General features: G+C 36.9%; 1 protein-coding gene, 1 long non-coding RNA gene and 1 other non-coding gene across 3 annotated transcripts; 2 read left to right on the plus strand and 1 right to left on the minus strand.

Annotated features, from left to right (window-relative positions):
* Nucleotides 1-442: 442 nt before the first annotated feature.
* On the plus strand, nucleotides 443-20,900 carry LOC117300750. The gene is made up of 4 exons (XR_004520217.1): nucleotides 443-755; nucleotides 18,114-18,221; nucleotides 18,940-19,055; nucleotides 19,571-20,900. It is a non-coding gene; the product is annotated as an uncharacterized LOC117300750 (long non-coding RNA).
* LOC117300749 lies at nucleotides 3,674-18,949 on the minus strand. Its single transcript, XM_033784531.1, has 2 exons — nucleotides 18,911-18,949; nucleotides 3,674-7,154 (listed from the first exon to the last, which is right to left on the minus strand). The coding sequence occupies exon 2, from the start codon at nucleotides 7,120-7,122 to the stop codon at nucleotides 5,740-5,742; it is 1,383 nt and encodes a 460-aa protein (XP_033640422.1). The 5' UTR covers nucleotides 7,123-7,154; nucleotides 18,911-18,949; the 3' UTR covers nucleotides 3,674-5,739.
* Nucleotides 20,901-24,554: 3,654 nt separating the features above from the next.
* Nucleotides 24,555-24,627, plus strand: Trnat-agu. Its single transcript has one exon. It is a non-coding gene; the product is annotated as a tRNA-Thr (tRNA).
* The last annotated feature ends 1,451 nt before the right edge of the window (nucleotides 24,628-26,078 follow it).

The raw sequence follows: 26,078 nt of genomic DNA on the forward strand, positions 1-26,078 counted from the left end.
TCTAGCGCTGACAAGGTTTTTTTGTGATTGTTTGTACATATCTTTCAAGTAGGAAGTAAATAGGCTTAAATAAAAGTGTTTTCCAAGCGATAAGTTAAGAGCATTTGTGTTATTTACCAAAGTTTGCTTTTTCTTGTTCATTTTTTTGCTGAATGGTTTGTGTGACCTTCACAGCAAATAGCAAAACCTTTCATATTATGACCTATTTTTGTCAACATTGTTGTTTTAACATTGTGTATGGGTAAAGACCAAAATTAATTTGATTCATCTGATGCAAATTGAACATCTCTTATATCGTACGCGCTGCCAAAACATAGGATTCAAGTTGCCTCTAGCTACCGAGCAACCTTGGTAGTCTAATTGGTAAGACACTGCTCTACATTTGCAAGGGTCCAGGGTTTAAATCCCACCCGAGTAACATGCATGTGATACTTTTTCACAGGACTCAGGAAACTTCTGAGTATACAGTGCTAAAACACATCGGTATATGGGTAAGAACCAAAATGAATACTCCTTATCCGTGATGCAAATTGATCATCTCTCAATTGAACATCTCTTTGTTGTTTCATTTGGTGAGCTTGGTTGTCAGTTTGGTGCAAGTTTCTGCATCTGGAGTGTTTGAGACTCAAGAGACTGTGGACTGGTGTTTGGCGCTTTAATGCCAAGATGTGAATGTGGAACCTTAATGAGGATCCAGCCTGAGCCTCACACAATCACACTACATATTGACCAGCAACATCTCCAGTATAACCCGGGTGAGTTTAGTTTATTTTATAGAGGTCTTTCATTGGTTTTGGAACAGTTTTTTGTCACACCTTGTTTTTTATTTGGAATCCTGTACAGTGGTAGCCAGAAACGAATGAAGGTTCACTTGGACCCTTCATGTACATGCGCTAGATAATGTCCAATGTTAGAAAAGTGTTGGTCAGTCCAGGAATGTGTTTCGATGCGGTTCTACTTGAATGTGTGCAGGTTCAAACAAGTGTCGCACGCTTTTCTAGTCTAGGCACGTCTTGACACAGATTAATGGTTTTACATGTACTTGCCAAGTCACTGGTTCAATGGCTGTTTGAGTAAACACAATCCAAATATTCACTTGTTTGTGCCAACAAAGTCTTTTAAGACTCATTAAAAAAAAAAATCTAAATGGCCTTTGGCTTAACAACAACATTTTAGGCTAAGAGGTTCCAGCTTAAAAAATCTGGCATTTTAAGCTCAAGACGCGAACAAGAGGGCGCTGACAGAATAAATTAATTTAGACGTTTAAAGGCAGTGGACACTATTGGTAATTGTAAATGACAAACCTTCACAGTTGGTGTATCTCAACAAATGCATAAAATAACTAACCTGTGAAAATTTGAGCTCAATCGGTCATCAAAGTTGCAAGATAATAATGAAAGAAGAAAACACCCTTGTCACAAGAAGTTGTGTGTGTTTATTAGATGGTTGACTTCGAGACCTCAAGTTCTAAATCTGAGGTCTCAAAATCAAATTCGCAGAAAATTACTTCTTTCTCAAAAACTATGGCACTTCAGATGGAGCCGTTTCTCAAAATGTTTTATACCATCTACCTCTCCCCATTACTCGTCACCAAGAAAGGTTTTATGCTAATGAATATTTTGAGTAATCACCAATAGTGTCCACTGCCTTTAAAAGAAACTAAACTTAACAACATCAACTTCAAAGTAGTCAAATTTTTTCTTCGAATCTCAAAAATAACAAAGAAGCATTTATTGCAGTCAAGCAAAAGTATTTATCACTCCATTTAGGACTCGAAATGTGCATTTTCTTTTAAAATCAACTTTATAATGACAGTTAAGCCCCCAAAACCTACAAAAATCCAAAACCAATAAAACTTGACAAACAAAAACAATAAAACTGTACTGAACTACATACTAACAAGACTAAACTCAACAACAAAATCAGGACAACAAATTTCAATAAGAACCATATAGAAAAGTTTGCGGTAACACCATGTAATAACAATCTCTAAATGAGTTGGGGTGGTTCTGAAAAGAACCGTTGGATTAACTCGACGTTTCGATCAGTATGCTCTGATCGTCTTCTGGAGAATGCTGGACTCTGATAAGAACCATGGTTGGTGGGGCTGGGCAGGCATGCCTTATATTCAACAAAAGAACAAACGAAACAACACCATCAACGGTGCCAACTCAACTTATTACAAGGCCTCATACATGTAACGAACTGTTTGGAAACATGTACTTCATCAATGATTGCCCCATAATTAAACATGAATAATTTGCTCGCTCATAGCCCACCACTAAACTTGGTGTAGCTACAACCCTGAACATGGTTTTCTTTTTTCTAATCTTAACATTTTGTCACTACAAAATTTACATCAAATGGGTTTTGCTGGACTTTAATTAAACATATGGGTAAAATGCAGTATAACCAGGCATCTCTACTTTGCAGTGCATTGCAGTGTTTAACTTAGGGTTTGAAAGTCATCACTTAAACAAAATACCATTCAATAAAATTATCTTTACTTTATTATTTATATGTATCTTTACTTTATAATTATCAAATGTCACTGGAACATACTGTTCACAAAAGGGTTTTTGATTTGTTTTGCTTGCAAAACATGCCAAAATGTGTCCTTGCTTTTGCCAACGCCCAACACAAAATTCTTCTATTGCAAAATCTGACTCAAATCTAACATTAAAGTATCCAGTTACCATATTTCTATCCATATCCCTATCCTTGCTTCTAACCTTCCTTTTATTACACACGGAAGTACATACAGGTGCACAGTGTATGTCACCCATTACCATAAACCAGCTATTGTACTCTATGCTGTAGGGCCAAAAGTAAAATTGCTGGATCATGGTCATGGAGTGATATGAAAAATGAAAAAAAAGATAACTAATATATTTCTCTCAAATAATCTACTTTACATAATTGTAGACCAAATAAAACCAACATGCATACACATAGCTGATTGCTTATCAATTATACCTATGTATAGGTATGTTATCTAGGTCACTCAGTTACATTGTTTGCAACTGACTCATGGTTACAGAGTGATACCTCATTTTGTATACAGATCTGCACCTTTCTGCAGTTCAACATGGTTATTTACAATGAATGTGTAGTGTACAACTCTGTGTAAATGCACTTTTTAATATTTATAGAAAAATTTAATCCTTTGAACAATCCTTTCACAAGTAGTGGTAGAAAAAATGTATCATTAAGTCTTGTTATACCTCTGTGCTAAGTGTGAAGTTTGATTGGTCGAGAACCAATCACGTGACGTGCAACAAATACACATGTGTCATGGCTAAAGATGTATCATGGCTAAAGATGCGCGCTACGCGTAATGCACAGCGCGCCGGGTAACATGAAAAGTGATGTACACCGGTGTACATCACCTTGATCGTTCCCATCGTTGGTCGATTTCCAGCGCTGTAGGAAACACAGGCGGGTTCGAGGGAACAGGTGAAGAATTATTTCTTATTTGAACTGTTTGTCTGCTTATTAAAGCATTATTAAACTATGCATTGCTCCAACTTAATGTTTGAAGATGACAAAAGAACTTTGAGAAGAGGAATAACAATGTTACCAAGGTATAACAAAACAGTTGTTGCATGCTGTGACTGGGGTCCATGGGTTTTGTACACCCTCGGTGGCAAATGGCCCCCTCGGCTTCGCCTCGGTTGCCATTTTCCCCCTCGGGTGTACAAAACGCCATGGACCCTGTCACAGCATGCAACAATTGTATAATGCAAACAATAGACCAATCAGAGAAAGAAGTTATTATTTTCAGTGAACTATTTCAATTCTGATGTGAATGTTGCCTGATGGTAGAGCGGGAGGAGGTAAGTCACTGAAATGACATAACAACATTAAAAGGAATGATATTCTAGACACCAATAATCAATTACTCTTGTGTCACCTAGAGAGGTGAGATCACAGACTCATCAGTTGTAGTTGTACATTAAACAGTTGTATACACATACATGTGTGTGTATACATGTACATTCACATGTTCATGATCTACACATAACTACATGGATGTATATGTGGTAAATTGATGTACAGTGTCCTTCTAGAAGAATCTGAAACCTTATACAGTACTTCACAATTCAACTTCTTTCTTCTAATTGAATCAATCACTATCACTATAGCAAGCCATCTTGTTTTTTCACTGAATAATTATGTACATGAAGTTTCAGTTTAGTTTTATTATACTTTACAATGGCATCCAAATATACAAATAGATCAATTAAGATACAAATAATCAAAATATGTAGTTTGTAGAATCTGTAGTGAGAATGATTAGGAAAACTTGAACAAAATTTGGCCAATTTAACTTATAATTTAACTTACAATGGCATCCAAATATACAAATAGATCAATTAAGATACAAATAATCAAAATCTGTAGTTTGTAGAATCTGTAGTGAGAATGATTAGGAAAACTTAAACACAATGTGGCCAATTTAACTTACAATTTAACTTACAATGGCATCCAAATATACAAATAGATCAATTAAGATACAAATAATCAAAATCTGTAGTTTGTAGAATCTGTAGTGAGAATGATTAGGAAAACTTGAACAAAATCTGGCCAATTTAACTTACAATTTAACTTACAATGGCATCCAAATATACAACTAGATCAATTAAGATACAAATAATCAAAATCTGTAGTTTGTAGAATCTGTAGTGAGAATGATTAGGAAAACTTGAACAAAATCTGGCCAATTTAACTTAATTTGCATTCAACAATGTACATTCTTTAAACCAATTCAATTGAATTTCATGTTTAAATCCTCAAAGTCCGAATCATCGAATTAAGAGGGAATAGAAGCAACAGTTTGGATTAACATTTTGAAAACTATAGTGAAAATAGTGTGGACTCTGAAGTTAGCAGAGTTTAGCGTAGTTAGTGCTAATGAGGTGAGGGATGATGCAGATTAGCAAAATTATACCAAGAGGAATTACTAACTCTGACCCTGCCTAACTGATAAACATAGTCTTTTCATGAATATTTGTGTTGGATGCGTAACAAAAAGAAAGCAGAGGTGTTTTCCCCTATTGTGATTTTTGTTTTAAACACAGAGATTTTTATTTTAAAAATCTGTCATTAAGATAAGAAATATGCCAGCACCTACACTCTTCAACAAAATATATATTAATATCCTACATGGGGGTATACTCAGTAAACATTTTTCTTTACTGAACTCTTTTTGCTCTTTTGTCAATCCATGTATTTTTTAGCATTTGTTACTTACCTGGCCGAAAGATAATTGTTTCTAGCAAATACAATAGTGTACCAACTTCTTTGGAAATGTTTAATTTGTTTTCAATTTTTAGTTTTGATCAAAGGACTATTTAAACAAATGATTCTCAAGTTACTCAAAATTACTCTCAAGGATGAAGTGTTAGTTGTATCAAAATATGCAAATTATCATAATCTATAATTGTTATTATTTACATTAAATTTGGTCATGAAGTAGTTGTTGTCTGAGTTGTTTTTCTGCTGTAATTTACTTTCAATGCATCTTTTTACAATAATTTTCTTTTTTTGCTTTAGTACTTTTTTTCCATATTCAAACACATGCAGTGCAGTACAATAGCATTTCTCAATTTATTTGTCACATGTTTTCATAGCTGACGTGATTGTTATTCTATTTGGTCAGAATGATAATTATTTTTGTATTGCAGTTTATCTCAGTTTGATTGTTGATGTGGTCCAGCATAATGTTTGTTGATGTCTTTACTCATGCTGATAGATGTGAACTGATTTGTATGTAGCCAAAACCAGATCACCAGCAGGTGTGATTATGCTATCAATGGGTTCAGTATAATGACTGATGATACATCTAATGAATTTGCCATCAGGACTGTAATGATGGACCTCATCATCTTCTGATGAATCTTTGTTCTCTTTAGCAGAACACACGTAGATGCTACCATCCTTGTCACAACAACACACTCCTGTAGAAAACCGATGATAATGGAAATCTACTGAGAATACCACATCACCATTGTAATATTTTGATACTAACTTCCACTGACCGTAGTTAACGCTTGTGTAGATAAGTCGTTGTTTGTACGTATTTAATGAGACACGAATCCCTGGAGCAAGTATTGTTCTTATGAGGGATCCATCTGGTTTGTGTAGAGAGATCTCTGCCTTGTCATGATAACCCACTGCTATCAGATTGTTTTCATCCACTGCAATACATGATGGTTCACTGCCTGGATTGAACTGATGGAGGAGCTGATAATTCCTGTTGAAGATCTTGACTCCTTCATAATCTAGAAAATAGAGCTCATCATTTCTATTCACTGTCATGCTGATTGGTTTGATAAGACCTTGTATCGGTAGATCTTGTGGAATGACAAGGGATTGAGGATTGCTCTCTGATATTAAACTCAAGCTGGCACTTTTGCAATCTAACAAAACAATGTCGCTATTAGAGTATGCGGCGATATTCCATGCATTGTAATACAAACCAAACTCTGGGGGATTTTTCAGGGAAATGTGAGTTTTTGTTTTTAATCTCCATTTGTCTTGTGTCAAGTGTTGGGGTTGAATTTGTGGCTTTGTGGTCTGAGCAGAAGTTGCTGATTCTATTGGTTGTTCATCTTTCAACACCAGTCCCCCTAATGAGTTCTGGCTCCCTTGAAAGTCCATATAAGTCAACCCAAAAGGTATTTTTGTTGATTTCATCTCACTGTATCTTTTCAGGTCTTGTAAGAGTTGTTCAGTGTGATGTTCAATCTTGATCCTTCGATCCATGATGAGTTGATTTACCTCATCCCGCTTGTGCTTTGCTTTGTTCATCTCTTTGATGTTTGAAGCTCGTGCAGTTTGCATTGTCTTGACTCTGTCTTTATAAATCTGTTCTGCTTCTTGCATCAGTTTCTGCTTCTCCTCTCTGATCCTGGCAGCCTCTTTGGCAATCTCCTCATCAGCCTTCTTGGTGATTTTCTGTTTGGTTGCAGCAAACATAGAGTCTAATGTCGTGCGGGATATGTCTATTTCTTGAATAGCACTGTGGAAGGTTTTGATACTCTGTTCAATGTTTGCTACAAGGTTCGTTGCGAGTTGCTTACTTACTAGCACTGACTGACCTCTTATATTGGATGCCATTATGATTGGAAGGACTTGCTGAAACGATGAAACTATGAATTAAAAGGGAAAATAGCCAATTTAGTTCAATGTATAATAGCATCAGTGGAAGACTTGAGTACATGATCTTACTTGCCTTTAGTCATTAGTCAAAACACGTTATGCAATCACTGATTACAAAATGAGACACGCTTGTCAAAAAATACTACTATGCTACTTTGTCTATTTACTTCTCATAAGTTTGACAAAGGTCAGACGTTTTGTTTGCCTTTTTTTCCTATCCTATGTCACTCTGTTCCTAATGGTTTGGACTTGGATAAGATTGGGTGTCATGCTAGTGGGGTTGATAGGGATTTGGGGGAATAGTGTCTTTGATGATGCAAGCATAGAAAATGGTGCAGAGAGTTTGTCATGAGTTATGAAAAAGCATTTTTTTAAATGTTCAAACTAGCTGCCATCGATTGTTGTTCTACATTTCCTGTTTTAAAAGACAAATCTGTGTTGTTGTTTTTTGACAGTAATATTTCTCATGACACGCTCTGTGTGCCACATTCCATAAAGGCACAATTCCATCACCATTCTGCCGTACTTTGCCTGAACCAGTGTTTAATGATAATTGATTGTAATTGTGGCCTACAGCCCCTTTGTCTTTATGAATCCGTTACACACCCTAACACAAATCATTGCTATTGAGTGTATAAATATATTGAAGACAATGTTGGTTCCCACATTATATTTAATGACATTTTAGCAATGAGTAGAAAAGTCTACAAGACAAATCAACCATATTAGCTAAATGAACAGGTGCTTTTAAAAGCACAGTGCTTTATTAACTCAGTGTTTAAAAACTATGTATTAGTGAATTACAGACTGGCAACAATGGTAGCTTGCAAACTGAAAGTTGATTTCAAGTTCCATTTTCAGGATACAATACACCCACACAGACAGACAACAATGGCACATGTAGCTACATGTGTATACATGTACAAATTTAATGTAGCCCTACATGTACATGTTAGATGTTTAATACAAGGTTTGGTTGTTTCTTTGTGTGCTGCACCTAGCTGTACCAGTCAGTCAGCCAGCCTAAGGTACTTACTGTTGGCTCTAGAAGGAAATCAAAGTTTGAAGTGAAATGAAAGTTGAAGTTCTAAAGTTTATAACTTTGACTTCAACATTAAAACAGACTTGCACATATTGCAAAGTCAAATTAAAAGAATGAACCTAATGATTGTTTCAATGATTCTGGATAAAGTTAAAACAAAGAGAAACCTTGAGTGTCCTAACTCCATTGAAATGAAAGTTGAAGTTCTAAAGGTTATAACTTTGACTTTAACATTACAACAGACTTGCACATATAGCACAGTCAAACTAAAAGAATGATTGTTTCAATGATTCTGGTTGAGTAAGTTAAAACAACGAGTTGTCCTTAACTCCTTAATGCAATGACCTGTTGAATTAGCTAAAATGAGAACAGCCTGGAATGTTCATAACTCCTATTCATAACAACGTTTTAAGTTGGAACTTGTCTCAAATGTTGCCCATTGACATCCATAACTTCTTATTGCAATGGATGTATTGGCATGAAACTTGTATAAAATCTTGTCACTGATGATAGGCATAATGACTATAACTCTGAAGTATGACACTGGCTCTGGATGAATGAACTAAATCAAAACATTATTGCAAATTGTATACGTCTAAAATTATTTTTCCCCAAAAAGATGGGGGTAGTTCTTGAAATAGCAAATGTTGGTACTATCGACTAAATTGTGTGACTCAATTGGTACAACACAGGGTGTATACACAACGTGTTGGATTTGTGTATGAATCTGATCAATTGTTCCATGGACATTGGTTCCTGGCAGCTGATTGGCTGCACTAATTGAGTGATAACTATGATGTCAATACATGACCAAAATCATCCAAACATATACTTAATCCACATCCAAGATTTTCCTGTAATTGGTGGGAATAATAACAATAATAATAACCTTACTTATAAAGCGCTTTTTACAAAAGCGATGGAAAGCGCTAACGAAATACAATAGCAACAAAACAAAAGATAAACTACATGCTTTACAGACAAAACAATGCAATTAACAATGATACAATCTACAATGATACAATCTGAGCGGGGTACATGCTTCCATCATGGGAATTCCAAGGCTGATCAATATTTGCAGGTTTTGCAAGTTTGCAAACCTTTTTTTTTGAACAACTTTGTTTGGAGTTGGTCCCACATGTTGCTTTAGTGCAAGGAGGAAACAAACTTGTGAAGTTTATTGGGTCCCATTATTTGAACTTGTGCAAGACTTGTATAGTTTATAAACAATATGACATCATTTTTATGCTATGAATTTTTTTTATTTGAGTTGATTTTATTCTCAGTTATACCATGTACATGTTATACAGTACATTTGAAACAAAGTTATTGAGTTTTTCAAGACGAATAGTGCAATCAATGACTGAAAAACTAATTTTATTTAGATATTATTAAATATCCTGGGTACAAAGTGAGACAAGGTTTTATAAATACAGGTATCATTTAAAACCACTTTGAATGCTATCCTAACGTGACTTATATGTTGACACCGTTACTCCACTTTGCTGCTTTGCTGCTTTGCTGTTATACATGTATCATTTAGTACCACTTTGAATGCTATCCTAATAAGGCTATATGTTGATACAATTACTCCACTTTGCTGCTTTGCTGCTATTCATGTATCATTTAGTACCACTTTGAATGCTATCCTAATAAGGCTATATGTTGATACAATTACTCCACTTTGCTGCTTTGCTGTTATACATGTATCATTTAGTACCACTTTGAATGCTATCCGAATAAGGCTATATGTTGATACAATTACTCCACTTTGCTGCTTTGCTGTTATACATGTATCATTTAGTACCACTTTGAATGCTATCCGAATAAGGCTATATGTTGATACAATTACTCCACTTTGCTGCTTTGCTGTTATACATGTATCATTTAGTACCACTTTGAATGCTATCCTAATAAGGCTATATGTTGATACAATTACTCTACTTTGCTGCTTTGCTGCTATTCATGTATCATTTAGTACCACTTTGACTGCTATCCTAATAAGGCTATATGTTGATACAATTACTCCACTTTGCTGCTTTGCTGCTATTCATGTATCATTTAGTACCACTTTGAATGCTATCCTAATAAGGCTATATGTTGATACAATTGCTCCACTTTGCTGCTTTGCTGCTATTCATGTATCATTTAGTACCACTTTGAATGCTATCCTAATGTGGCTTATAGGTCGACACCATTACTCTACTTTGCTGCTTTACTGATTATGGTGTCCAGAGCCCTATACACATTGCTTATACAGTGTATACCAAAAGACTGGATTTGTATATAAAAACGAATTATTTATTTCTCAAAAACAAATCTGAACAAAGTCATTACTGATTGCCTGTGACGTGTCTTAATCAACTTACTTGAATTATGACAGAAGAAGATGGTTAGAAACACAGCATCCAATCTGTTAGATGAGTAGTATATTCAAGCAATGATCCGTTGGACTATTACACAGTGACACTCCCTACCTGGTACTGGTATAAGTCTGACTGTGAACATTGCAAATGTGGAAATACCAAATTCTATATTTAAGTCTTTGTGTTGTGTGAATGAAGTGTAGTATGCATGGATAACTTTGAGTCAGCTTTTCAGATTCAAACTAGGCAGGGTATTCTTATGATAAATATCAATATTGTACTGTTGTGTTCAGGTCACTAAGGTCTTACATGTATTCACACTGGCTGGTTCTATGCTTATGAAATGAGTGGGTGTGTGGGGTTTGGGTTTGTTATTGTAGGATCACCTTGTTGGCCGTACATTGCGCATTGTGTGTAGGTTCTGTCCCAACTTTAGAATCATCCCAACTATAGTTGGGACTGGTCCAACTTGTGTTATGACGGGTGCATTGTGAACAGTTTCTTACAAACAATCAGGCAAACCCAGTTTAATGGTCCCAACTATAGTTGGGTTGATTCTAGAATTAGGATGGAACCAACTTGTGTTATGCCAGGTGCATTGTGCACAGTTTCTTTCACACAGTCAGGCAAACCCAGTTATACTGGTCCCAACTATAGTTGGGTTGATTCTAGAATTAGGACGGGACCAACTTGTGTTATGCGGGTGCACTGTGCACAGTTTTTTTCACACAATCAGGCAAACCCAGTTATACTCAAGTTGGGACTGGTCCAAACTATAGTTGGTGTGATTCTAGAGTTGGGACGGGACCAACTTGTGTTATGCCAGGTGCATTGTTCACAGTTTCTTTCACACAATCAGGCAAACCCAGTTAAACTCAGTTGGGACTGGTCCAAACTATGGTTGGGTTGATTCTAGAGTTGGGATGGGACCAACTTGTGTTATGCCGGGTGCATTGTGCACAGTTTCTTTCATGCAATCAGGCAAACCCAGTTATACTCAAGTTGGGACTAAAGTCCCAACTATAGTTGGGTTGATTCTAAAGTTTGGACGGAACCAATGTATAATATATTTTAAATTGCATTGGGGATAAATAATAATAGTTTTGGTTTTTACCCATACACCGATGTGTGTTAGCACTGTATACTCAGTACTTCCCCGAGTCCTGTGAACAAAAATCACAGGCATGATACTCTCATGGGATTCAAACCCACTACCACTGTAATTCTAGAGCAGTGTCTTACCAACTAGACTACCGAGATTGCCCGGTAGCTGGAGGCAGTTCGAACCCTATGTTTTAGCAGCTTGTACCGCAATGATATAATAGATATTAGTTTGCTTTTACCCATACACCCATGTGTGTTAGCATTGTTTACTCAGTACTTTCTCAAGTCCTGTGAAAAAAAATATCACAGGCATGTTACTCGGGTGGGATTTGAACCCACGACCCTTGCAATTTTAGATAGATGTTACATTGCGACCAATGTACTTTGTTTTTACTACCAATACTACTATATTGTGCGCGTGGAGCATCAATTAAATGTTGGCTGTGAACAAGGAAGGTGTTTGGGACACATCACGTTTGAATCATAACAAATATTTATTATATCATTGCAGTACCAGCTGCCAATGCATAAGACTCGACCTGCCTCTAGCTACCGAGCAATCTCATTAGTTTACTTTCTAAGACACTGCTCTAGAATTTCAAGAGTTGCAGGTTTGAATTCCAACCAGATGCCTGTGATATTTGTTCACAGAACTAGGGAAAGTACTGAGTATACAGTGCTGACAACCATCGGTGTATGGGTAAAAAAAAAGAAAATTGATATTCTTCATCCCTGATGCAAATTATAAGTTTGAATCATATTGAAAGGCGATTGAGATGGGCTGGTATGTTTTCCTTATTCTAGAGTAGATCTGAACTACAAGGCCAATGAGCTCACCCAGTGACAAGGAGCAAGTTTGAATCATATTAAATGCTAAGGCAATTGAGATGGGCTAGTCCATTTTCCTCATTCTGGAGTACATGTAGATATTAACTGCAAGGCCAATGAGCTCACCCAGTGACAAGGAGCAAGTTTCAATCAAATTGAAAAACTGAAGCAGTTGAGGTGGTACACCATTTTCCTCATTCTAGATTAGATCTTTTTGGTTTGACCCTCTCATTGATGCACTGTACACTCACTGCTTTCAGAGTCACATGCATGGGATGACTTTCTCCAGGGTTGCACTCAACACCTATTCTAATGTGGCTCATAGATTAGATCTTTTTGGTTTGACCCTCTCATTGATGCACTGTATACTCACTGCTTTCAGAGTCCTGTGGGGAGAAAAATAAACCTCGAGACAGAAGATGGGAACTCATGAACGAGATTCTGAACCATATGGAAACGTTTCAGTTCTTTTTGGCCATCAACTGTCAGCGTGAAATGTACTATCTTCAGCTAGGAGGATGCGCGTGCACGGACTAGACCATTATTTATGGGGGCGTGCTGCTGTAGGAATAGTGTGCACGCGCGCCAAAAGAAAGTATAAGTTGCTTTCAAACACAGTTTTGTTTATATACACATACACATTATAAATTTCCCCACACCATCATTCTGTCAAAGGCAATTTTCTATTACTTTTGTATTGCATTTCTAAAACCTTGGGTTACCCGGCCATCGCATGAACCATTTTCTAATTACAAATTATTAACTTATCAAATTATTATTTATGATTTTCATCACGTAACATACAACAAACAAGATTGTCTGAATACAATTGTTTCATATAAAACAATGAAGCTGTTTTATTTGTGCAACAATCAACAATGAACATTTTAAATGCAAGTTAAGTAAATTTCATATGAACAATCCTTGTTTGCTGCCACCACGCAGCTCAAAAGTCTCTCATTAAAAATTTAAAACAAGTTTAAGGGCAAGTATTTAACATTTCAGTTGACTTTTACCAGAATGGTTCCAAAAGAATGTTTTAAATTGTATCAAAAAACAGCACAGTTTTTAAATTTCTAGTTACCATATCCTGTTTTACAATATTTGCTTTGGACAACTAAATATATTACAAGAGACAATTATCATAAATCTAACTAACTACAATTGTTATTGGAAACACAATCCATCATGTTTTTTTTTATTTCTTTTGAACAAGGTCACCTGAAAACAAGTATAGGCCTCCTATACGTTCAAATTTAAACACAATTTCTGTTGAATGGCTTTTCAGAAGGAAATTTTTCTCAATTAGTTTTAAAACAACACATTCACTTAAGCAGCTATTTCAAAGTGTTCTAAACAACATTAGGTCCAGTATTTTTGTTTTTACCAACCAACCTGTACACAGGGCCACTCTGTCTCAACTTTCATGAGCAATTTTAGAGCATGTACGTTTGTTGTGGCCTTTTACACCACACAAACTACAAGTAACGCTGAATTTCATCAAACGTTCACATTCCTCAAGATCTTCAATGCGGTTTTGTTTCTCCATTATTTGTTTTAAGGCAATCTCCTTATGATTAGTGCCTCGAAAAAACCAGCATGTTACACAGTCATTCAGTTTTTCAAGTCCCTGCTGGCTGAAAAGTGCGATATTACCATTCAGTCGGATTGATTCCCCAATATGATTTGCCAGTATATGCATATAAGGAGTCACATCTTTGGTGGGGTATGTGTTACAGAACAGTTCTAACCAAGATCTTGCACTACATTCAAATGCTTTCAAAGCAACTTCATTTTGATTAGACAAACCTGATATTTCTGTTATCAAAAGTTTGAAGTTACTCCAAAGTTGTTTCAGACTAGGAAGTTTGGTGAATGATGTACCAGCCAAGAAGTAGTCTAAATCGATTGAATTGAGAATCCGCCAGTGCTCTGGTCCAGTAAAGTCTCTGTAGGTTAATTTACCAGATCTATCAACTATAAAACACCACTCGATGTTCATTGGCTGTACAAAGGTTTCAAACTTGTCTATGTTTGGAGATTGTTTAGCATGTGCAATTCTTACTTCATTATCATACTCCCTAAGGATTGATATCAAATGCCCAACAAGTTGATCAGAGATTCTCAAAAAGAGATGCAATGTGTCTGGAACAATGCGTATTATAGGTATTGAGGTAAAAAGGGGCAGATTTGAACAATTGTACTTGTTCTTTTTTTTGCCTCGCACATTGTGTGATTGATTCAATAGTTTGAGCACCACTGGCTTGGTTTATCATTGACCACTGCTTTCTGTGGTCCCATCTATCAGATTTTGAACAATGACACCACAGGCAGCTGTATGTTGAGCTACAAGCATCCAGTCCTGTCATAACATTCAAGAACTTCAAATCTCCACCAAGGAAAAATACAATATCAAATACTCTACCATTGATGACAATAGTCTGCATTTCTGATACTTCACAAAGGATAGGGTTTAACGCATCTTTTAGTGACTGGTACTTTTCCCTGACTTTGAGGATTGAAAGTATGTGGTTACCTGTTACACTCTTACAGTTGGCTTCATTCATAACACTAAACACAATATTAACAACATGTATTCTCTTCCCCAAGCATGTACCATCTCCAGACAGTTTAACTTTAATAACAGAATCTGTCATTGGGTTATTATTGGTCAGTTTATTGATCCTAGTTGTTAAACGTTCTCTCAATGATTGAAAAACACCTATGCCTCCAGGTAATTCCTGAATGTTGTAACTTGCATTGAGTTGGTTGGCATACAACTTCACTGAACGTAATTTTGGAAACTTTGCTGAAGAAAGAGCCAATTCATGGTACGTTTTGTCAGAAATACCATATCGATCTTTGAGATACAATGCCTTTTTGTCACTGATGTTGAAGTCATATTGAACTTCACTTAAAGTACCTTTTCCTGTGACCATGATGTTTATCATTTTTTTACCTTTTGTTTCAATGGAAATTCTAACAGGCTCATCTCCATCAGAACCAAAGAGTGGAAGTGCCTGCAGGATTTGCTTAAATCCTTTCAATCTGTGCCTCCTTTGTGTACGTTTACTAGCATTTGGTTGCAAGAACACTCCATTTTTGTTTTTCCGTTTGTTTTTGTGACTTTGAAGCTCTTTTTCAGCTTCTAATCTGAGAGATATTTGAGTCTGTAGGTCTCTTTCAAGTTTGGACTTCAACGCCCCTGGGCTTCTGAAAGTAAGTCTCAGTTTATATGAACTTGTTCTCCACTTTGTAAGTAGTAGGTCTCTCGATTTTCCACCTGCAAATCTCTTTGGCTTTGCTTTACTGAGCATGTGCTTGGCTTTGGATTGAAGTGTCTTGAGGAGGGGTTTCACAAGTAGCTGCGGCATGTCAACATCATTTTCCATGCAAATGAACTCTAAAATTGATGTCAAATTGTCTGGTTCATTAATTGGAGATTGTAGACCTTTAAAGAGCTCATATAACACATAGTTGTTGATAGATGCACACCATTCATTAACAGGTTTGGCAATAATGGGAAGGGGCATAAAAACTAAAACCAACAACACTGCAAAAGTTGAAAATGTCATAATGTACACTGAACTTGTCTGATTAAATCTTGGGACTTTTGTTTAAAAATCCCTCACAGTACAATGTCCATGTCAGTTTTGTTTCCTGTACCCTTTACAAACGTCAACACAAACATAAAACCCCTTTGCAGACATGTTGGTTTCAATTCTTTGGAAAAAGTCTTCAACACCCTTCTCTTGTAGATATAATATGTCAATGTTGCCTTTTTTACATATGCAAAGTCTCCGTTTGAATTACTGATACGGTACCACCAGCCGAACTCCAGGAAGTTTTCAAAGTTTTTAGGTTGATATTTAACACGCTTTGATGAGCAGTTGATTTTCTTCCCAATATGTCTGATTGCAGTGAACGTTTCTTCTTGAATGGGTATCTTAATAGTTACTTGGCTGTCACGCTTTCTAGCCAAGCTAAGTTTCTCCTGAATGGAAGTTATAAGGGTTGTCCTAAAAAAAAGCGAAGTGTTATCTTGTGTTGCTGTCGTATCCCTTTCAACTATCTCACCGATTTCTCTCCATTCATCAAAGGAGTGTGGCCATCCACTCTGTCTTTTGTAATGTAACTCTTTGGTCGAGTATTTGAACGTCAAACAAAGTGTCTGTTGACCATCTGCGGGGAATTTTTTTCCGACTGTGTTGATGCTTTACACCCGAGTTGTTGTTCACAACGGCCAAATAGTCTAGTCTTTTGAGCTTCCGGAGCTGTGAAAACAACATAAATTATACATAAATTAATAGACATAGGCTTATTTTAATATTGATAATCAAATTTATGTTACTTTTTAGGAAGGGTGTTTTTATTTTATTTTCAAATTCAAGTAGGCACATCATTGTACTAAATGTGAGAAGGCACGACATAGTCAGATAGGCCTAGTGACGTTAGGCTATTTCGACATGTTGTTTCCGAATTGTTTATTTACTTATTAAATTATTTGTTTATTTGTTTGCAAGGCTAAATTTCTTGCTGTCTGTGTACTGAATGGATTGTAGCTGTACTATTAATATCATATTACTATTTAGTATTAGCCCTACCTTTACAAAATGAAGGCTTCTGCTGGAGTAAGTCTTAGCCTACCAATTTGTTTTTCAGTTTTACAACGTTAGCCCAAGTACAATTTATTAAGCCAAACAGAACAGACCTAGCACAACTCTCCGATTGAACTTGGTTGGCCGACGAATGGACTTACCCAACCACAAAATGGTATTGTCTAACGTACACACGGAAAAATAAATTAGAAACTTGTGTGACAGGCGTTTTTTGTTTCGCCCTGTTACAGTCATTCTTACTTGAAAAGTTACGAATTTTATCACAAAATGTTCTATATGAGTACCTTATTCTAATAACATAAAAGTTATGGGTCAAAGACCCTTTTTATGATTAAACTTACCTTGTAAACTTTGCCAGCGGGACCCATGGAAGCGACGACTGACAGTACATACACTTCACACGTTACACACGGACGTACACACAAACTCTGTGTTTCCGCGCGCGCGCCTGACTGTCAGATAGTTGTTGATAACAACTTAATTGTTATTGGCTATCAAAAGTCCGGTTCTAAATATCCTCCAATCAACAAGTGCTTTAAATGACTTCAAGGGAGATTCCTTAATACATCTAATACCGCTTGAACTGTTGAAATCGGCCGAGGGGTGGCGCTGTTTCACTTTTCTGAACAAAGCAATGCAATCAAAACGGCGGATCGCGCAGCGTAAAAAGAGCTGCTGGACTGTTTTTAAATCGCCGAAGTCCGGTTTTATTTTATATTTAATTCTTTTTAAATTTATATGATATAAACATGGATACTTTTTCAATATAACTGTGTTTGAACTGTGCAGATGAGTTATGTGGATCGGATTATATTGGGCTTTATGAGTGCAACTTGTAGAAAAGGGTTACGGCGCGTCATGTTTAAAATCATTATCAAACGTTTTGGCCGCAACGTTTTCATATGATGGTGTAAGGATCATCATTGGTTTGAATTCTACTGGATTTCACTTTCACCTCATCTTACTCTTTCTCATCTTTGTTCTTTACAGAAGGAGAACTCAAGTCTAGTTCAGCGTCTTGGGGATGAGGAGTGTGGGAGTCTAAAGCTGAAGCAGATGATGTCACTGCTGGAGCATGAACTAGACCAAATAAATCAGGTATGAGATGAGAGAAACCATGTGGTGTGTCTTAATTAGAGTCAAGAAATACGAGTGCAGACAAATCCACTGCCAAATGACATTTTGCTCATTCTAGAGTAGATCTTAGCTGCTAGGCCAATGAGCTCACCCAGTGACAAGGAGCAAGTTTGAATCATATTGAAATACTGAGGCAGTTTAGATGGTAGTCCACCTTCCTCATTCTAGAGTAGATCTTAACTGCTAGGCCAATGAACTCACCCAGTAATAAGGAGCAAGTTTGAATCATATTGAAATACTGAGGCAGTTGAGATGGTAGTCCACCTTCCTCATTCTAGAGTAGATCTTAACTGCTAGGCCAATGAGCTCACCCAGTGACAAGGAGCAAGTTTGAATCATATTTCTTAACTTTGAATAACCTTTATTATTTATGTACTGAAAAGGTGGCATTTGGTTTTATCTTTGTGATGCATACACTCTGTGGAATTTGCTTTGTTCTACATGTATTTAAGGAACAAAAATTGTATTCTTGAACATTGTAAAAGTTACTGTTGACATTTGAAAGTCCTTGTAGTTTATGCTATACATTATGTGGACCTCTTTTGTTCCTCACTGTTCAAGCTTGTATCACAACCTGTCTCTGTCATGGTTTTTATTCTTGTTGTCAAACATTATTGCACCAACTCATCATTTTAGTCTACTAGTCTAACCTCATTCCCAACTTCCTGACCCCCAACAGTTGATGTCAAAGCACCATACCTTCAGAGAGAAGAAGGATGTGAACTATTGGACTGATGATGAAGTGCAAGTAGATGTGGCGGTGAGGAGACAAAACTGCACGACAAAATTGATGGGGTAAATACATCCACAATCAATGCTCATTTTGTGGAAAACAAAGTTTATTTCTGTAGACAAGAATTCACAATAACTATGGATGTATTGCATCAGTGAGACAAGGTCATATAATGAGGTAGGAACTTGTGTTAGTTGCAATGTCATTCTTATATAGTAAAGGTTTGTGGTAACACCATGTAATGATAATCTCTAAATTATCGTTGGGGTGGTTCTGAAACGAACCGTTGGTTTGAACTCAACATTTTGATCAGTATGCTCATTTAGAGATTATCATTACATGGTAATACTGCAAACCTTTACTATATCATATTTCCACCATGCAAAGTTTTAAATCCCAACTAATGTCATACTTTTTTTCTTATCACAACATGAGTGCATTCACAAAACTGTCAAATCAACTTACAAAAAAGTATCAACCTTTCTGAAGATACAAACAAAGTTGTATTTGTAAAGTTTTCAAATAATTACATTGTTGAGCTAGCTTTTATATCAATAATGCTTCCCTATGTTCACAGGTTGACAGACTAACTGATATAATCAAGAATGAGATAAATCATCACACTAAGTATGGTCGTCAGGGAACCAAGCAGGCTGTAGGCTGTGGTGCCTGGGATACTCATTGGTTGCAACTCCAACCAGAAGTCCAACGAGTTGGCTGAGATTGGGTGAGTGGAGAGCACCAGGGTTTGAGTCTCTGACTGAAATCTAGTTGAAGCTGTTCATGCATCAACCAATAACTAAGTTAGTGATGCTGGAATTTGATGTGGTATCTCAACAATTTCATCTGAGGTCAACCAGTTGTTCTTTAATAACAGACTTCGTCTTCCCTGCATGCTCGTGGGGCATGGAGGGACGCTGGCCCCCACGAAGCATTTCTCCCATGAATGCCTCTGACTCTGCACTTTGCTGTGCTCCCAGAAGACTGTATTGCCACCAAGTTGGGGCCATGTGCTGGGCCCCCAAGACAGCCGACAGTAGCATTGAAGGCGTACCATGGACCCCCAAAGTACTCCACAGCCATGCATTGCTCAGAAAGCTGACAAAGCTGAGAAGGCCACTGCAGCAAAAGGATCCTAACTATCTCAACCAAAGTTGATGATGCGGACACCTCTGATATTGCAGTAACAGTGAAGGCGTACCATGAACCCCCACAGTACTCCTCAAAAAGATGCTGTAGCTGAGAAGGCCACTGCAGCAAAAGGATCCTAACTATCTCAACCAAAGTTGATGATGCGGACACCTCTGATATTGCCGTAACAGTGAAGGCGTACCATGAACCCCCAAAGTACTGCCAATAAAACAACACAAGATGGATGACAACCATGAAGCCTATCAACATGGTAGGGATTTACCTTTATACACTGATGTGTGTTAGCACTGTATACTCATTACTTTCTCGAGGTTTGAAAAAATAACATACATATTTCTCGGGTGGGATTGGAATCCACAACCTGTGTAGTTCTAGAGCAGTGTCTTACCAACTAGACCACCAAGATAGCCCGGTAGCTAATATGCTGAGTAAAGGGCCTGTGATTTTTTTTTTATACAACCCATGTAAGCACTGAACATACAGTGCTGCTAACACACATCGGTTCATTTGGGTAAACAAAATAAAAGTAAATAGTTATTCTTTAGCCTCGATGCAAATTTCCATCTATGGTACAATATAATATTAAAGACATCAACAAAACCAATAACTAATGACTCACCATCCTTTCATGATATGTTTCTTGAAAACTAGAATATTGGAATGGATGTACTCTTCCAATTACCATTATCTTCAAGTACGCACTAATCCTCCAATCAGATTCGCAGAATGGAGTGGTGATAAAAACCTATATTGCACGGCTAATATCACTACCTGGGTCTTGTGTGTTCTATGTCACTCCCCAAGTTTGCTTGAAGATAAACACGATTTCACACGCGCGCTCATGGAAATACGGAAAATATAGTGCGTCAGCGTCCCATATCCATATTTTCCCGTAATCCACTTACGCTTGTGTGATAACTTATAATGTTGTACCATCCCCTTATGACATGTTTGTTTAATACTAGAGGATTGGAATGAATGTACTCTTCCAATAACTAATGATATACAACCCCTTTATGATATGTTTCTTGAAACTAAAGGATTGGATGAATGTACTCTTCCAATAACCAATGATATACAACCCCTTTATGATATGTTTCTTGAATACTAGAGGATTGGATGAATGTACTCTTCCAATAACTAATGGTGTACCATTCATTTAAGATATTTTTCTTGAAAACTAGAGGATTGGAATTAATGTTATCATCATGCTACCGCTATCTTAGGGGTAAAACTTAAATCGATAAGCAATTCATCATGACGCAACCATTTTATTTGTCTTTAATTCAAACCAGAGTTAACCAATAACAAGACAAACAAGACTATAAGACTGTGGGCGTCGGGGACCCGACTGTTGCAGCAAAGTCAATAATGTCATAAACATTCTCAGGTTGGTCTTAATTTAAACGAACAAAATTCATTCATTCACTAGTTTTCTGTTATTGAAACCGGTTCGGTTTCTTTAAGTTTATTCGGTTTATCGAAGTGGCAAGAAATTGTTGCTGTGCCGAATTGATTTAATTAAAATAAATAAGTATTCCATAAAATTGTCTTTGGTTTTCCCCTCGTGGTTATTTTCTGTTTATCAGTATCGGCAAGCCAAGCCGTGTTTTGATATTCCGTTTTGTTTTTTTTTTTTTTATTGTTGATTTTGTTTTACTTTTTAGTTACCATTTTAGTAATCTTAGTTGTTATTAATTCTCTATTGTTTGGCTATTGAGTTATTGTTGTTTTTTGACTGGTTCTTGGTTTGACGTTTCATTCGGTTTTGTTTTGGTCATTGGGAAGGAGTGGAGACGCCATCTGAAAAAAAAACGGAAAAAAAAAACTTAGTAGAGCATAGAGGGAGCAAAAAGTTTCAGTTGAATTCTAAAAACCTTTGAATGTTTCGATTGTTCCAAGAGCACTAAATATAAATCATCACTACAACTTGACTACAGATTTAACTGTACGTTATTGATGACATGAAAACACAATTTAGTCAGCCTCTTTGTTTTGTTTTTATTTAAACAAGGACTAAGTCAAATCTGGAAAAATCACTTTGAATACTACAACGATTTGATGTATACACTGTATGCTATTTAAATGAAACTTGTTATTCATCAACTACAGAAATGGGTTTAAAAAGTCTTCAAATTAAACTATTACTTCACGTCTATAGCCTGGCCCCTTCTTAGTCATTTAGACCCTTTCCATCACACATGCGTAGGGAACCAGACCAAACGTTCTATGGCCATTGTAAACACAACGTGCCTGCATCCTGTCTGTTAATTTTCGTACAGAATGCAAGGTTTTCTGAGCTGACGAAGTGTTCAACTGGGAGGAGGAGAAATATGAACGTAACTTGCTTCAAACCAGATGTTTATATCTCAGTGTGAGTCAAGGAAGGTCCATGGAAGAGAGCAATTGGAGTACATCAGGTACGTGAATCAAATTCAATTTGTAGACATGTGCGCGCTAAATTAACAACAACACAAAAGGGCGCCCTCTGTTTACTACTTTTTCGTAGGTACTTTTTTGAAACATGTCGTTGGTTCAAACTTAAACCCCTCCCATCTATTTGAAACCTATACCGAATGTGCACGTTTTCAAACTTACCGAGTAAGCCAAGCTTTTGAAAATGTCCTTAGAGTGTTTATCTATAAGTGTGCATCTTAGTAGCCCCCAAAACAACAAGTCCATAACGTCAGATGGTGGTCTTGTTTAGAGTGAAGCAGTTTTGTCCTTGAGACAGTTTCCTCCCTTAGCATCCTAACGAACAGGAGGTAACGTTTTAGTTTAGTGGTGGTCATTGACGTAACCATACATTTTCAATTGGTAGGGCATGTGGGGGGGGGGGGGACAAGCGGGGGCAAAGACATAATTCACGGGTTGGGGCTTTGATGGATTGGATCATTAATTTTGAGGTGTTTTTGATCTCTTTTGGGGTTGGTGCACGGGGCCAGGGTTCTGCTGCCGCCCTCACCTCCATTGCGCCGCGGGTGCTGGTTGTTAACATTTTTGGTAATGTTTGAAACTTGCCTCAGAAGACATAAGGTTAGAGAATCAAATCCTAAAGCAAACATTGAAATGCATTTTCGTGTAGACATAAGTGCACGGACAGACCTACTTGCTGTTTAAAACAATATTTTAATTGCACGAAATAAAACCTTGTAACTAAATATTCCGGAAAAAGTTTACTTCCAAAATAAATATTTTAATACAATAAAGTACTAAACCTTAAAATATTTTTAAAACTCTGGTCCATGAGTGTGGCTATGTTTTGTGGTAAATAGATTGATTTTTTCTTAAAGTAAAAAAACAAAATACTGTAATATCAAATGGAAATCTTGTCTTTTTCTGCGAGGCCGGCATTCGAACTCGGACATGTCGCCTGAAGTGTGATAATCACTGCACCTTAACTCACTGAGCTAGTGTGGTAGTGCTTTTATTAGAGTATTATTTAAGTCTCTTATGGTCTGTTGTTCACGTCCCAGTGATCAATCCACCGTCCCACAATGCACCTGGATTTATTTGCCTTTATCAGATTAAAAACCGGCTCTGGCAAGCACCAACGTGCTAGGGCGATTCGTTAGGCGCTGGTACTGTCTCTGAATTCTGAATCGGTATGAGCCACCGGTTCCGAGTTCGATCCCGGCCCCTCGCAATAATACGAAACAAGGCATTAATTACTGGGAAAGACACCAGTATGGTTTGGGAGCCGCTTTGTTTACCCTGAGCGAGGGGGGCAAGGACTGCTAGGGTTGAGAGATAGGGAAGGATATACTGTGAAGTCGGTTGTCATACCAGAAGGGTGCTATATGGAAGCCGGTAAGGGGCCTCTGTTAGTGGTTTATGTGTTGCGCGGACCATAAATTGCAATGGGGGAATAACCCGAATCGCGGCTCCTGAATACCTGACAAATCGCAGAGTAACTTTTTGTTTTATATTTTGATAATATTTTTTTTATTCCATGTTGTATGTTTTAATTAATCAGAAAGATCGACGGCAAAGAGATGCACAGTCCCAAACAGAAAATCAATTGACGGGGAAGATATAAAATCAAATTAAATAATAATTATCTCGTCGCGACAATTTATTTTTAATGTTTGTTTGGGTATGTTTGGTGTAAAAAAAAAAGTAAAAAAAAATAGGCGTTTACCACCTCAAGCAATTATCCAACAAATAGATGTTTAAAGACCTTTGTAATCCTTTGTTGTTTTTTGGACTGTTTTAAAGTTTTAATCATATTGTAGTATAAAACAGAACTCGGGTAAGTACTGAGTGTACAGTGCTAACACACATCGATATATATGGGTAAAAAACAAAATTAATATTCTTTATCCCCGATGCAAACTTAACATCTATTAAATTGTTTGCAGTACCCGCTGCTCAAACATTGGATTCGAAATGCCTCTAGCTACCGGGCAATGTCGGTGGTCAAGTTGGTAAGACACTGCACTAGTATTGCAAAGGTCGTGGGTTCTAATCCCACCCGAGTTATGTGCATATGATTTTTTTTTCATTATTTTTTCACAGAACTTGGGTATGTACTGAGTATACAGTGCTAACACACATCGGTGTATATGGGTAAACACCAAAAATAGTTAATATTTGTTATCCCCGATGCAAATTTAACTTCTTTTATATTATATATAGGGTTGTACAACTGTGAGAACTTTGTTTCATTATGTTTTTTTTTCTTTTGAGATATTCTCGAAACTCTGGTGCAAACAATGTCCACTCAGGAAGAATAATCCTATTAGGAATACACAATCTGAGAAGCGTTTTTAACTCGTAGGGAGAAAAAGTAATAACATGTTTCCATATAAAACTGCAGTACTTTGAAGTAAAATTACTCTGAAATGCACTACATACTATCCAAATCTGCTTTACTTCTCTTTATGCCACGTAGGTTTTCATGCAAGCATTTTATTAGTATAATACTTACATCCTGTTTTCTATACTTTCCACCCAGGTAGTAATTAAAAAGGAAAACAGTTCTTTTCGGAACTTAGCACCTCCCGAAAAATCCGATAAATCTACTCTGCGGTAGTATAATAATAGCAAGGCAGTTCTCTAAAAGAACAAACTCCATCTGGTGTGTAGCTCACACATGATGTTACAGCAAACCAAATTGATACCTCATCACCATGCAATGCCTCAAATCATACATTTTGTTTGTTCAGTATTATATTTCCAACCAAATTGCTCATCAAGGAATATTTATTTTAGCATTTCCATAATGAGAAGAAACTACTTGACTATGACCATCAAATTCCTAACAACGTTACCACCCTTCACCCCCCCCTCTTTTTGGTCGCGAGTTTCAACGAGCTAAAAACGCTGTCCCAAACAAATTTTGTCAAACCCTTCTCACCGGCTCCTGTTAATTTTAGCAGTTTTAATTACAGGGGAAGTCTAGCATCCTAGACTTTAGCCGACAAAACGTGCATCGACGGGCCGAGCACAAAACAAACCATTTGCTTAGTCTCGTTATACACAAAATTTGAACTATATTTCTGGAAAGGAAGAATATTCTTGAGTTAGTAACATGAGACCTTACCGTAGGCTGACGTTGCCGGTAATGGTTAAACACAGATTGACCAATGTTCACTCGATGTCATGTGTTTGTGCACGGGAAGTAGCCTATGATTTTACATTGCCCTCATTGTAATGATTTTGCTGCCAATACTTTTCAGATAAATCTCCGAAGAAGCTGCAAATCCCTATATTTACACCCTAAAATTATTTTGTTAGGAGGGGTAGCTGTCAGCTACGAGTCGGACAACTTCGCGATCTCCCTTATCACAGCCCGACTTCACGCCGCACACAGCGCAAAAACCAAGGCGTTCGGGCGCGCTCAAACCTCAGAAATTTCGGTAGTCTAACCATACTCTAAAAAAGAAACCGGTTTTGGGTATCAAACAGCTAATGTGATTTAAATCATTTTC

The sequence above is a fragment of the Asterias rubens genome, chromosome 16 (genome assembly GCF_902459465.1).
Source record: "Asterias rubens chromosome 16, eAstRub1.3, whole genome shotgun sequence".
Lineage (NCBI taxonomy): Eukaryota > Metazoa > Echinodermata > Asteroidea > Forcipulatida > Asteriidae > Asterias > Asterias rubens.